The sequence below is a fragment of the Lepidochelys kempii genome, chromosome 7, assembly GCF_965140285.1.
Source record: "Lepidochelys kempii isolate rLepKem1 chromosome 7, rLepKem1.hap1, whole genome shotgun sequence".
Classification (NCBI taxonomy): domain Eukaryota; kingdom Metazoa; phylum Chordata; order Testudines; family Cheloniidae; genus Lepidochelys; species Lepidochelys kempii.
The window spans coordinates 119,814,127-119,828,980 of record NC_136386.1 but is presented as its reverse complement, the minus strand read 5'-3'; the positions used below and the strand labels follow the sequence as shown (position 1 = coordinate 119,828,980).

General features: G+C 44.4%; 1 protein-coding gene across 3 annotated transcripts in view; it reads left to right on the top strand.

Moving 5' to 3' along the window:
* CFAP58 (cilia and flagella associated protein 58) overlaps positions 1-14,854 on the top strand; it is a 450,541-nt gene that overhangs the window by 88,089 nt on the left and 347,598 nt on the right. For all 3 annotated transcript variants that reach the window (XR_012160075.2, XM_073354430.2, XM_073354432.2), the window contains exons 16-17: positions 1,459-1,578; positions 7,274-7,407. Coding sequence is in view for 2 of the 3 variants with exons in the window: in XM_073354430.2 (XP_073210531.1) it covers positions 1,459-1,578; positions 7,274-7,407 (254 nt within the window). In the remaining variant the exon portion in view is untranslated. The remainder of the gene's footprint in view (positions 1-1,458; positions 1,579-7,273; positions 7,408-14,854) is intronic.

The window sequence follows — 14,854 nt, the reverse complement described above, 5'->3', positions numbered from 1 at the left end:
TTCTAAGCCTTCATTTGATAAGCACAACCTCAAGTGTTAAAATTGTGAGTCAGGTCCCCCAAAATCACGAGATTGGCCTAAAAATGATATTTTTAAAAAAGTTTTTTATTTGCGTTTTGGTTTTGAACCTTTTGGATGTACACATTTTCCATCCTTTCTCTGCAACCACAAGGGCTAGAAACTTGTTTTTTAAATGATAGCTGAAATTCTCATAATCACCTTACCGCAGGAGCAGGGTACCAAGAAAAACAACAAGTATTGAGAGACGTGGCAACACTGGTAAAAGAACATTTCTACACTCACAGCATACAGAAGGGGGATCATTCTTTCTCATTATCTAACAAACTTAGATGCCTGCTATGTCTTTTTTTTGTAGAAGGATGATTATATTAAATAATAATAATTATCTCAGTCTGAGCGGTCGGGTTGCCATCTCTGAGGTACAAAAAAACAGGACATCCAGAATGATCCCAGGCCCATAAAACTGAACAACTGGTAGTGTGTACTGAGCACATTTACAAATTTCCCAGGACAGCCTCTTCAAAAAAGGGATGATTTTGGGAAAACCTGTACAGGTGGCAACATCACTGAGAGTGGTGAAGCATTAGCCCCATTGAAATGTGCAAAGCCATGATATAGACCTTACATAATACACGTATTTACTCAGGTAAAATAAATTAGACCTTAAACCATATTTGGAAGCAATCTTTCATCATTGAAAGCCTCTAGTGGCCATGGAGTTCCTCTGGGAACTTATGGCTTGTTACATCCATGTACTGCATAGGTTCTGTTGTAATGTGTGGGACGAGAAGACATATGACAAGGAAAAATTGCTCACTGGTAATTGTGTTTGTCATAGTCATCCCTAATTTTCCTTTCCTCCCACATCCCCTTGGGGGCTCTCTCAATTAGTGCTGTGTGTTGTTTGGTTTTCTTATATATTTATTTGCTCTGCAGGATTCTGTTTGGAGGAGAAATTGGGCGGGCTGGTTCTTTTATACAGGCTGTGATTGACAGTTTGGTTGACTCCTTACTTCCAGGTTGGTGGAGCTATATCCCTTAGTGTAATGTGATGGGGGTGGGAGAAGGGGACTACAATAAACACAATTACTGGTAAGTAATTTTCTCCTTGACTATATTTCTGGTGACTCTGTTTTATACCCTCTGTGCCAAAGCAGGTTTGCTGATGACAGTGTTTAAGAATATTTAATTCTTGGTACGAACTAGCTGGGTGTTTGTCTTAATGAGCTTATCCCACTGCTATCACAACAACTTTAAATACCTTATGGCTAGCAAGGCAGAGACTGACACACAGGCAGCTTTGTTTCTGCAAATAGCTGCTAGATTTACTTGCATCTTTCAGCTGGGTTGATATAAATACAGGTTGTCCTGTTGTTACTGTGACAGCAAATAAGAGCACTTATGAACTGTTGCTGTTCTGCTTATCTTGTCTCTTAGGAAAAGGAAAAGCTGTATGTAGAGCTGAAGCACATCTTGGCCCGGCAGCCTGGGCCCGAAGCGGCAGAACAGTTGCAGCTCTACCGACACACCCTCCGAGAGAAGACCAAGCAACTGAAAGTAAGAGATGCCCTTCATGGGATTAATCAGAAAGGGAGTCCATCTGAAGGGCTGCTATGCTTATAGGACTACATCAGTGCTTTGCACAGGGAAGGCTGTCTTCCCAAGGAGTCTTTTGGTGCTGAGAACCTGAGCCTCAATCTCTGGCTGGAGGTGGGGGCAAGGAGTTAAAAATGTTTCACTGTCAGGGGGTTTTCAGAAGACTGTAATTCTTCACAGTGCTTTCACTGCTTTTGTGCAGCCTGGCCAATAATACTGCAGTGCAGTAAGGGGGATAGCAAGTGAGAAAAGATAAGAAAGAATAATGTCAGAGAAAATGGGACAAGCTCTTTAAAATAGGACACTTCCTAAACTATAGCTGCGTATCAAAAGATACCTTTGTTTTCCTGTGATGTTACTTGGCTATACAGTTATTTAGCAGTTCAGCCGTTTCCTCTCAGCTTTTTATGCATCCATATTCCACACTAAGCTGTGATGCCAAAGACTTTTTAACTGTGGGGAATGGGCATAGTTTTCTTCATTTACAAGTCTTGTCTTGTCCTAAACAAATATTTCTGATGTTTGTCAAAAAAGGATAATTCAACATTTCCCTACATTCTCCATGAAACACTGGCCTAAGAGTCACAGCTCTTCCCACCTCACTGCCAAAAAATCATCAGGCTGTTGGAAGGAGTTCAGAGGGGAATAGCACTAATGACAAAAGGCTGAAAATATTGATTTACTAGGAAAGATTAAAATAACTGGATATGCTCAGCTTGATTAGTCAATAGATACAAGTAAGAGGACAAATAGGACCAACAGTCAAAGATGGAAGAATAACTATAAAATGTCTCTACAAGCAAAGACTGGCCCATCAGTTGAGAAGCATCCTTTCTAAGAATCGTCTGAAACCTAACCATTTCCATTAGCCGTTGAGGGCAGATCAATAAGTAGATCCTCCATTTCATCCAAATAAATCTGTGAAAGAACACCTTGTATTTCAGTCCAGGAATAGCATGCTGCGTAAATATTACTAACTCAACAGGTTTACTTGGACAAGATATAGGGCCTGTTTATTGGTCTGCCCTCAGAGGCTAACCGAAACAGTTACATTTTAGAAATTGACTTCTTTTTCATAGATTCATAGATTTTTAAGGCCAGAAGAGACCATTGAATCATCTAGTCTGACTTCCTGTCTAGCACAGGGCAGAGAGTTTCATCCAGTTATCCCTATATTGAACCCAGTAACCTATGTCTCACTAAAGCTTATCTTCCAGAAAGGGATCCTGTCTTGATGTGAAGACTTCAACAGATGCAGAATCCACCACTTCCCTTGGTTTTGTTCCAATGGTGTTTTGGTTCTGAAGTGGACAGAACTGTACATGTTACTGTGGGTACATTGCCGAGCACTTACATGACATTTCTCTAGTCTACAGTACAGTGTTGTATAATGCCAGTGCTACCTGTTAACTGTGCTTTCTGTATGAAAGTCCATAACAATATTCATAGCCTCTCTGCTGGGGAAAACAAAGGGAGGTTGTTTTACTAATGTGTAAGCTTCCTAAGCATTCTGAGAATAGAATTTAGTAATATTATGTTTATTTGTTTCATTAAACAAAGAAGAAATGAAAGTGCAATTAGAATATTAATGTACAGCATATTACTCTAAACGCTCATCCACATGGACATTTTGAGATACTACAGATACATGAGGCTTAATTTCATTTTTTCTTAAATGAGTGAAATCTTCTAATAAGTGAGTCAAAAACATTTTCACACTCCTTTTAACATGCTAGTGGAAACTGTTCCTAAATCCTTGTTATTTCTCTCACAGTGCATTGTGCGTACATTAGTCTCACGTCTTATTACAGGGCTGACAAGAGTAATCTATCTTAACCCCTTGTCACTAGAAATCAGGATTTCCTGGTTCTGAAGAGCTGCCTCATGGAAAACGTTTTGAAGGTGTGATCATGAGAAGCAATTCTGCTTATATGAAATGTAGGGCTCTTCCCTTGTTCTTGACTATATGAAAGCAAGAGCCTTCTCCCAAGAGTTCATCTGCTCCTTCAGCTCCTTTCCCTGTTGAAGTCATCATCTTCTATTTCTGCATCATAATCAACTCTACACCAACCATGGGGAAAATCCTCCAGGAGCAGATGATGTTTACCCTCAATAAACAAGGAGCCTGTTTTTATGTAAATCTTAGTTATCTGGAAGAAGAGAAAAGAAATGCAAAAAATGTAAAATAGAAGCAGGAGTTTAGCAAAGATGAATATGATTCAAAGTTTTCCTTAGAGCTCTCATTGGTCTTTAATGCATTAAATTGCTGCTGTGTACATTTTTACTTCCTCACACACAATATTGTATTAGCAAACAGGCATACATGCTATTCTCCTGTGCCAGGTCAACATATGTTTATGGGTTGAGTAAAAACTTCACTGAGACAGATAGCTGTGAACTCACCCTTTGGTTTATGTAACTGTAAGGCTAGAGCTGCCTTGTGGAAGAACCTGCGAGGCATCAGTGTCCCTGATATCCTCCTGAGGTTAATTCAAGACCTACATAATGAGTCAGAGGCATGGGTGCATTGAGGTACCCTCAGGTCTCACAGATTTCACACTGGATCCAGAGTAAAGTAGGGATATGTCCTGGCTGCAGCCCTCTTCTTCTGCACAATAGATTGCTTCCTTGAACATATCTCCACAAATATCAGTATAACTGTCCATTTAACTTCTTTTACCAACCCGGATTATGCGGATGATGTCATCCTCTTTGGTCAGGATGCAAACAATCTTAAAGCTACACTAGAGAGCTTCCAGCACGAGGCACCTGCTCTTGGGCCAAGGATTTCTTGGGTAAAAGCAAAAATCCAGAGTGTTGGCACAAAAGTTGTGGTACAAGACATCTCTGCTTCTGGACAAACCCATGGAAGTAGTGGATAACTTCATCTACCTATAAAGAAAAGGAGGACTTGTGGCACCTTAGAGACTAACAAATTTATTTGAGCATAAGCTTTCGTGAGCTACAGCTCACTTCATCCGATGCATCTGATGAAGTGCATCTGATGAAGTGAGCTGTAGCTCACGAAAGCTTATGCTCACATAAATGGGTTAGTCTCTAAGGTGCCACAAGGACTCCTTTTCTTTTTGCGGATACAGACTAACACGGCTGCTACTCTGAAACGTTCATCTACCTAGGCAATAAATTGTCTTCAAACAGATGCAGCCCACCAGACATTCTAAGGAGAACTGGTTTAGCAGCCTCGGCAATGGAGGACCTGTATACGGTCTGGAGTGAACAAAAGTTGGAACTATATACAAAAGTATGGTTTTATGAAGCCTGCACACGTCAGATTCTCTTAGGTGGATCTGAAACAGGGACGTTGCTTAAAAAAAACATAAGGAAGTTGGTGCCATTTCATATGCATTGTCAGCAATGACTACTGGGTATAAGATGGTTTGACTTTATCAGTAATAGGGATGTAGCATTGAGTACTGGCCCAGAGAGGACTGAAGTCATCATTGGCCACTGCTGACTTTTTGGTCATGTTGCCCACCTTTGAGACAAAATCCCTGCACATCAAACTCTGAAGATTGGCCTTGAGATGAAGCGGGAATGCTGCCTGGTCATGGACTGGTGGTGGCCATGTGGTTGCCTGTGTTTCACCTGGCTGCATCAGAGCCTTAATAACTCTTAGATGCCTGGAATAAAGCTGTACAGAGTGCTCCCGGACACTCGATGCTCTGGACCTCTGCTATCGAAGGGTACGGTTGTTATTATTGTAAGGATAAGCCCCCACTTAAGACAAAAGGAGTATGTGAACCCACCCACAGGCTTTTGCTGAGTATTGTTTTGGGCAGGGGTGTGTGGGCATGTGTGTGTATGAAGGAGAACAGTCAAAAAACTGGGAGAGACCGAGGACAGAACAGTGAGTGAGGTAGAGGCAAAAAACAAGAAAGCCAAACAGTAGCCGATGAGCACAGTGTGACCCTGGAAAAAACTAGAGAGAATTTTTGGGTCTGTTGACTAAGGAGGCTTGGGGTTATAAGTAAGGCAAAGATTTTGTCACTGTTATTTTAGTAAAAGTCATGGACAGGTCACAGGCAATAAATAAAAATTCATGGAGCCCGTGACCTATCCGTGACTTTACTAAAAATAACTGGGAGCAGGGTTACATAGGGGGAGGAATGGAGTCCAATGGGTGAGGGGGGGACTGTCAGGCAAAGACCCCTGGCTCCAGCGGCTGCAGCAGGGGGCGCAGCCAGGAGGGGGCGCACGGCCCAGGGATGCTGTGGGGCAGGGGCGCACAGCCCCTGCTGCAGCTCCCACCACGGGGCTGGGGCACATGAGCCCAGCTGCAGCCCCTGGCAGAAGCTGCCAGGCTGGGGTGCACAGCCAGGCTGCAGTCCCCCCACTCCTTGCAAACCACAGGGCAGGGGCTGCAGGGTCCTGATTCCAGCTCTCCAGCTTGCAGTTGCAAGCTGTTGCAGCAGGGCAAGGGCGCACAGTCCTGCCTCAAGCTCCCGCTTCAGCTGTTGTCAGCTGAAGGTGGAAGAAGTCACAAAGGTCCGGTAAAGTCACGGAATCCGTGACTGCTGTGACCTCCATGACTAAATTGTAGCCTTAGTTATAAACTAAGAAACTGCTCCTATTGTTCTTGGTTCCTCCTGCATTTGGAGAAGCAGGACTTTATGTGTTCCTTGTAAATAAACAATGTTGCATCATAGAAAATACCTGACTCTCACCAATTTCTCTTCCTAACTGGAACATCGCCAGGGCTCCAAACTTTGACTAGTCTCAATATTCTTCTTTCTGCAGCAGGAAAGTGCTTTTGGTATGACCCTATTTCCAAATTAATTGATTTAAATGGGATTGGGATCATGCCAATAATTGTATCGCATGATGCCATATTGCTTATGTGGAGTTAATTATATTCTATAATACAGTGGGTCCTCTTGAACAAAAATGCAATATTAAAGTTCCTGTTCGCTTCTGATGAGGCAGGTCTTGTAAAGTCTGCATGAAATAGGTATTTATGAGTGTCTTGAAAGGGTGCTCAACAGAAGGTACATTAATGCTAGTAGAAGAGGATGGCTTTTCAACTATGTCTAAAATCGTCCTTCAGTTAGAAACATTAATGACGTAATGGTATAGGCAGATGGCCGAAAGATTCCAGAGTAACATTTGCTCTACTCCCTGGAAGTCTAGACCCCAGCCAGCTCTCTCCTGATTAGTAAAGATAGAAAGCACAACTCTAACTGCAAGCATTTTGAAATGTCCGGCTCACATTATATCTCTCAGCTCTCCCTCATTAAACTGGACAACTTTCATTTTAAGAGCCACAGTTTTCTCTAACCCCCACAAATATGCCTTTACCTTACTTTCACTGCTGAAAATTATATACATCAGAAATTAATAATCAAGACACTGAAATGCTAGGAAAATATAACTTGTGGTAAAGAGATGGATCCTATGCCATTTTAAAATTCCCTGCTTCATTATTTGTCTGTGCTCCTTGTTTTGGGTCTTTGGCTCACATTTGGGTCCAGGAAGGTGGAGGACTACAGTAAATGTTGTTAATGTCTCTCAAAAGCTGCTTGGTGAAATACGCAGTGTAGCTTTAACTCTGAGATTTTATCTGATAGGGGAGAAGGGAGTGTGTGAAAGATGTAACCTGTGAAGCTGTGAAGCTTATTTTTTGCTTTTGGTTGGTTAGGTTTTGTCTTCAGAACTGAACATGTATGAATCACAGAGTCAAGAGTACAAGTATGAAATAGAGAGACTGGGCAATGAGCTTCTGAATGTGAAGAAGAAATACCTAACCCAGAAACGCAAGGAACAGCAGACCAAGTAAGGAATAATGTTAATTCTCTTGATCCGTCTCTCCAGCTAACCCTCAACCTTAGGCATGGTCCACCTCAGTTGCATCTGAGTGCCTACAAAGATATAAATGCAGAAAAGTTTGGGTGCTCTCAGAGTTCTTCCCTCTTCTCCTTGAGCAGGTCTAGACATTTTTAAAAAAAATCTTTAAATGTTTTTCTTTCTCATGTTCCTCTTCCTCCCTTTCTTTTCTCCCATCTTCTCGTATGTCTTCCATCTTCCTCCTCCTTTCTCCATCCTGTTCTTCCATTCTCTAGTCTCCTTTTTTTGGCAACACTTACAGTATATTTGCTGCTTCAGGGTTGTATGTTATTGTGTGAATGCTATTGCATTAGGATGGGATTCATCATCACAGGTTGGGCACTAAGAAAGCACTGTTCCCCCACGAACACAACTGAACAATTCCATGGTTCACAAAGATCACCTGTCATAATTGTGGTGACTTCTGAGAGAGCCTAGGGCCATCCTATTGAGGTACCTGGAGATCAGTGCAAGGACTGTGAATTTGATCTGATATTGGGAAGGGAGAAAACTGCATTGATTGGAGCACTGGGGTGATATGTTTACTTTGGTCTGAATCTCTTAGCAGATGCGATGCAGCATGTTACACCAGCTGGAGCTATTTTTAAGGCTGTTGTATTCATTCCTATGTTACCCGCACAATATAGGGCACCCCACCTATACCCTACCGAAGGCTCAAGGCATGACCTGGTCAATTTAGGCACCACCACATTTTCCTGACCGAGGGCTCAGGGTGTAAGGCACCTACTCTTTCCCATGGGGCTCCAGGAGAAACCTGGCCAATTTAAGTACCTGCCATTTCCCACGGGGCTCCAGGCTCTACGGGTCTGTGTTATCTTTTCCCAGTGAAAGAGTCTTACACAGCTGTGCTTTAAACATCTATTTATTAGCAACACACACAGAATACGTGTAACAAACAAATCTCTTATGCTCACTACTCCCAATATACAGACAAATTTCTCCTGTTGGCCAGTCAGGATCCACTCATCTGAGGGTTCCCGGCGATGCCTCTGCATGTCACGGTCGTGCAGGGGGTCAGAGTTCCAGCAGCTTGATGTTGAATTGTGGTCCGGAAATGGTTCCCAAAGAGCATTGTTTTTCATTTACATTATATAGGTAAAATGAGCTACCTCCTTCAAACTTATCACAATGTCCCACACTCCTAGATAACAAAAAATTTAACCAATTACACACTGGCACCTGTGTGTCCTCCTTCCTGCCCAAGTTTTTATACATTTTTATCTTTCATGCCTTCTATGAAATTGTAACTTAGTTGTAACTTAGTTGTCACTTCCTCTGTTTATGCAGATGGTCGGCATAAAAATGCTGGTCAGAGCTTATTTTACCATTTATTGGATCAGTGTGCCCATATCTGCGTCCACCAGCATGGGGTGGATCTCCTGGCCTGCTATAGATGAGAAGAAGCATTCATTGCCATTATTGCTAAGGGCCATGAGACTGTAAACTATCCTTATCATTGATGCGAGGACATACTTAGTTGAGGATGATGTAGTAGTGTGTGCCACTTCTTCTAAGTGTATCCCCTCACTTACCAACATCACTTTGGTCATGGCTGGGTTGAGCTTCAGCCAGCTGCCCTGGCCCATGGTCAGGAGACTATTTTGCAGCAACAGCGTCTCTGTCTGACATCAACTTAGGTTGGTCCCGGTATTGGTGCTGATCAGATACGGTTGGAGGAGACCCTTTGCCACTTTCTCTATTATCTCACTCAGAAATAGGAGTTTGGATTCAGGGTGGTAACTGGGCAGCTCAGGTGCATCTACTGAAGGCTTCTCAAGCACTGACTGGACTGTGGATCTCAAGGGATTTTACAAATATTCAAACTGCACAGCACCCTGATGGGGGAGGTAGTTCTTCTTCTGAATGCATATTCCTAATGTTGGGATCATGTATCCCTGATGCCGCAGAGTCTTGGAGAAAAACCACGCTCATTGGGGCTGCATGAGTGCTCCCTTGTGGCTGCAGAAATTCATTACCCACAGCTTTAGACGGGAGGAGCAATGCCCAAGCACTTCTTTCTTCTCCTCAGCTGCACCTACAGTCTTTCTTTGCTAGACTTCTCACCCCTTTCTACCTCAGGCTGTGTCTGAATCTTTTTGTATCTAGTTAGTCACTAGTGTTTTAGCCAATGCTGAATGTTTTAGTTTGATGGTAGGTAATTTCCCTCTATAGTCACAGAGCACAGTTGAGCATTCAAACCAGCTGCTCTCAATTTTCAGAAGTGACCAGTGTTTTTTGGGTGTTCCACTTGTGATGCCTTAAAGGGGCCTAATTTTCAGGTGGTGGGTGCTTGACACAGTCTGAAAAATCAGGCCCCATTATGGTGCCTCAAGTTGAACCCAGAATCACTAGTCATGTTTGGAAATGTAGATATTTTCCCCAAGGAGAGGTTTCTAGGGGATGATGTAATTTTGCAGTTGGATGGTTTGATTTCCAGTAATGTTTTTTTGCATGAGCCAGTTTTCCTTCCACCCATCTTCTCCCCCAGCCTGCCCCCTCAGACACTCCAAACTCCATTTTTCCATTTTTGTTGACTGTGATTCAAAGCTACCTGCATTTGTCTTTGCCTTAACTGTATTTTAGAGAGCAAACAGTACTGATGGTGGAACTAGCAAAATAGTCAGTGATAACAAGTGACCTTTGTCCATCTGCAAATTGTATAAAGCTGCCTCGATGTTGGAATTATCAACAATTGTTCACTGCTAATGGCCTTCCTGGAGTTTTAGGATCAATACATGAGGCTCCCATAATGTCTAACAATCCATTTCCAACAGTTAAGTGTCCTCTTGAAAACACTTTTAATGTTTACAGTTTGGACCTTGGTTTCATATTAGCTTTTGTGCATGAGAAGAAAAGAAATACGCTCCTGTTTTGCTGTATGTCTGTAGCTAGAATTGATGTCCTGTTATAATTGTATTGAGAATCACATTACTCAGGACCTGACTTCTTTTACCTTGCCTGGGATGGTTATGTTTGCAGCTGTCAGTCACAAACAGTGATAAAGAGGTTCCCGTCATTGGTCAGTTTATGCCAGTCCAACAGGGCTGGCTCCAGACACCAGCGAAGGGAGCAGGTGCCTGGGGCGGCCAATAGAAAGAGGCGGCACTCCGTCAGTTGTTGGGGCAGCACGTCCGGGTCTTTGGCAGCAATTTGGCGGCGGGCCCATCATTCCCTCCCTTCCACTTTGGCGGCAGCTCAATCAGTTTTTTTCCCCTTTCTTTTTTTTCGCCTCTTGGGGTGGCAAAAAGGCTGGAGCCAGCCCTGCAGTCCCATCATTTTGTTTAAAAGTTAAGGATTAAACTCAGTAGCTGAATTTAGCAGGCCATCTCTCCCTGGCAGCCACCTGCAGGGGCCAGGCACAAGGCCAATCCTTTGAGCATGGGTGTTTGTTCCCTGCTAGCCACACCCTATGTGTGTTCTGGGAATCCATCCAAGTGCCAATGCTGAGACTTGTCCAGGACCTCAGTGATTTATGTTGCCCCACACCTGTTTCAGAGGTTGACAACATTGTTTTGGCTCCCAGCCCTGACTCACACTCCTCCTCTGGAAGGTCGCTAGAGCTGAGCAAAATTCTTTTGGTGAATAGTTTATTTGCCAAAAACAAAATGCAGTTTCAGGTTGATTGAAACTGTTTGCTGTTGATCCCTGTTCCAATGGTTTATTTATGAAAAGTAGGAAAGCTTCAAAAGAAGAGATTGAGACAGCCCATAACTCAGTGGTTAGGGTGACCTGCAAAACCCAAGTCCAAATTCCTTCTCCAGAACAGTGGGAATTGAATTTGGGGCTTCCACAAACTAGGGGAGTGCCCTAGCCACCACTGCTCCTTCTCCTTCATTTGACCCAGCTTACATTTTGTTGACATTTCATGTTCAGTTCAACCCAAAATTAAACTTTTTTTGACTTGATCATTGTAATAGCGGCAAATGGCTGTTGTGGCTGCCTTTGCTGATAAAAAGAGAATCCCGCTGGTGCAACAGCATTGGCAACATTACTGACTATGCTGGTATGCAGCTGAGTTAATGCTCCTAGATAGCACTGCAGAAAGGTGTAATCTAAAGGCCTTTATTGATTTGCACGGTACTGCCCTCTTTGTGATTTAAAGTCTTGGTTATTGAAGTGATGCGGCTTTCCCTGGCTGTAATGATTGGTGGACTTGCATGGGACCTTCGCTTTGGATTTGACTTCAAGCAGGAAATCTTGTGTTTGGGACTGTAAACGTTTAGTCCTCTTTTTCTGATCCCTGGCCCTCCCTGACAGCATCCCCAGCTCCCTCTGACATCCTTTCTTCCTCCCTTTTCTCCCCTACCACTACTTGTTGCTTTTCTTCTCCATTACCTCTCCTGGTTCCCTCCAACACCATGGTATTGGTTTGATCTCAGAGGATTGGTCATGGGATACGGAGCCTTTAGTCGCTTCTAGGTCGCCTGCTTGAATCCAGATCAGAGACCTGATCCATTAGCCCTTTCCTGTGTGAGTAGCTGCATTGACTACAGGCAGTAACCAGAAAGTCATTACCACCTGACAGCTTGAACAATGATGCTGTGTGAAACAGTACCTGGTGCACAAGAATCAGCAACACTGCAGTTGGCACCCTTGCTGACAGCCTCAGTGGGCACCCACAGTTTGAAAGGACATGGAGCTGGGCCAACCTTCTCGCTCCAGCCTTTGGATTGAAGTACACTGCGGGTGGCAATACCTGTCAAGATGGGGCACCTCAGGCCCCAGGGCTGTCAGCCTGGCACTTTCCCTCAGCACTATGTTGACTTTGTTAAAAATATTTACAAGTGGTTTGGTTTATTTGTGTGCATCTAACCCAGGGGTGGGCAAACTATGGCTTGGGAGCTGCATCCGGCCCTTCAGACATTTTAATCTGGCCCTCAAGCTCCCGCTGGGGTGTGGGGTCCGGGGCTTGCCCCGCTCTGGCGCTCCAGTCAGGGAGCAGGGTCGGGGGCTTGCCCCGCTCTGCGCGTGCCGTGGCTCCGCGCAGCTCCTGGAAACAGCGCTATGTCCCCCCTCCGGCTCCTACATGTAGGGGCAGCCAGGGGGCTCCACACGCTGCCCCTGCCCCAAGCGCCACTCCCACAGCTCCCATTTGCTAGGAACTGAGGCCAATGGGAGCTGCAGGGACGGTTCCTGCAGACGGGGCAGCGCGCAGAGCCACTCCTCCACATAGGAGCGGGAGAGGGGACATGCCGCTGCTTCCAGGAGCTGCTTGAGGTAAGCGCCGCCTGGAGTCTGCAATCCTGACCTCCTCCCACACCCCAACCCCCTGCCCCAGCCATGATCCCCCTCCTGCCCTCTGAACTCCTCAGTCCCAACCCGGAGCACCCTCCCTTGCCCCAGCCCCTCATATTCAGCCCCACCCCAGAGCCTGCACCCCCAGCCAGAGCCCTCACCCACCTCCTCACACCCCAACCCCATGTCCCAACCTGGAGCCCCCTCCTGCACCCTGAACTCATTTCTGGCTCCACCCAGAGTCTGCACCCCCACCTGGAGCCCTCATCCCCTTCCACACTCCAACCCCCAATTTCGTAAGCATTCATGGCCCGCCATACAATTTTCATGCCCAGATGTGGCCTTCGTGCCAAAAAGTTTGCCCTCCCCTAACCTAACCCAACCTGTGCTTAATCCCATGCTTCCACACAAATGACATGTGGAACAAGAAAACATCCCTGGCCTCCGTATGAGGTTTCTCTTGGATTTTTCTTTTTTCAGATAGTAATATTGGGGGGCCAAGGGAGAAATGCTAACTATAGGAAGCCATTTTTTTCACTGGGAGATCAATCCAGGGGCCAAGGAGATTGGGCAGGAATCAGCAAAGGCCAAAGATTAGCTGTTAAAGCAAAATGACAAAAAATACAAGGAAATTGTGTTCCTTTACAATAACTGTTTATTTAATCTTAACTAAGCTAGGGCCAGTCAATATGGCCTAGTAGACAGATTGGACTGTGACTTAGGAAGCCTGGAATCTATTCCCAGTTGTGCCATTAACATGTTGGTTATCCTTGACCAAGTCACTTCCCCTTTCTGTGCCTTAGGTTCCCCATCTGTAAAATGAGGGTATCCTGACCTCTTTTGTAAAGTTCTTAGAGCTCCACTGTTATTATAGTAAACTAGGACTTTGTAAAATCCTGCTTCATTTATTTTAAATATTAGAAAAGATTAATGGAGTGATGTCAGATTGGAGGGAGGTCTCAAGTGGGGTTCCACAGGGATCTGTTCTGGGTCCAGTGTTGTTTAACATCTTTATGAATGACCTGGCTATAAGTGTAGAAGAGCATACTGATCAAGTTTGCAGAAGACAAAAATTCAGAGGGATCTTGACAATTTGGGGAACGGGGCTATGGACAACAACATGAAATGTAACAAAGACAGATGTAAGATGCTACACTTATGGAAGAAAAACCAAAAGCACAAATACAGAATGGGGGGAAACTGGCTTGGCAGCAGCACTGCTGAGAAGGCTCTGGGAGTTGTGGTGGATCACAGCTTCAACCTGAGTCAGCAATGCGATGCTGTTGCAAAAGAAGCAAATGCAGTTTTAGGTTGCATTAACTGAGGCATAGGATGCAAGTCATGTGATGCAATAGTACCGCTCTACTCGGCGCTGGGTAGGCCTCAGCTGGAGAACTGTGTCCAGTTTTGGTCACCAATGTATAGAAAGGATGTGCAGCAACTGGAAAGGATCCAGAGGTGAGTGACAAAGATGGTCAAAGGGATGGAAAGCAAGCCATGTGAGCAAAGGCTGAAGGAACTACGTATGTTTAGTTTGGAAAAGAGGAGATTAAGGGGGGTATGATAACGGTCTTCAGATACTTGAAGGCTGCCAAAAAAAGATGGAGAAAAGTTGTTCTCTCTTGCCACAGAGGCCAGGACAAGAGGCAATGGGTTCAAACTGCAGAACAGCAGATATAGATTAAATCTCAGGAAAAACTTCCTAACTGTAAGAACAGTAGGACAATGGAACAGACTGCCTATGGAGGCTGTGGAAGCTCCTTCACTGGAGGTTTTCTAAAGGAGGCTGGAACCATCTTTCTTGAATGGTTTAGACACAAGAAATCCTGCATCTTGGCAGGGGATTAGACTAGATGACCCTTTCAGTCCCTTCTAACCCTATGGTTCTATGATTCTATGATTTCTGACACCTGTCTCTGAAGTCTTGAGGTGTATCTCAGAAAACTGAAAGTTTTATATTTATTCTACTCTGGATACCACCCACCCCCGGACCTATTAAAGAGTGAACATCTAAACATTGCTCCATTCTCTTAAGGCCACCACATTCAAGCTTTGGATCCTCAGATGGAGGAAGTTCCTGAGGCTATAGGTACCCCACAGATATAGTGTTGGTTTTCTGCAAATATAACAGGCTGGATAA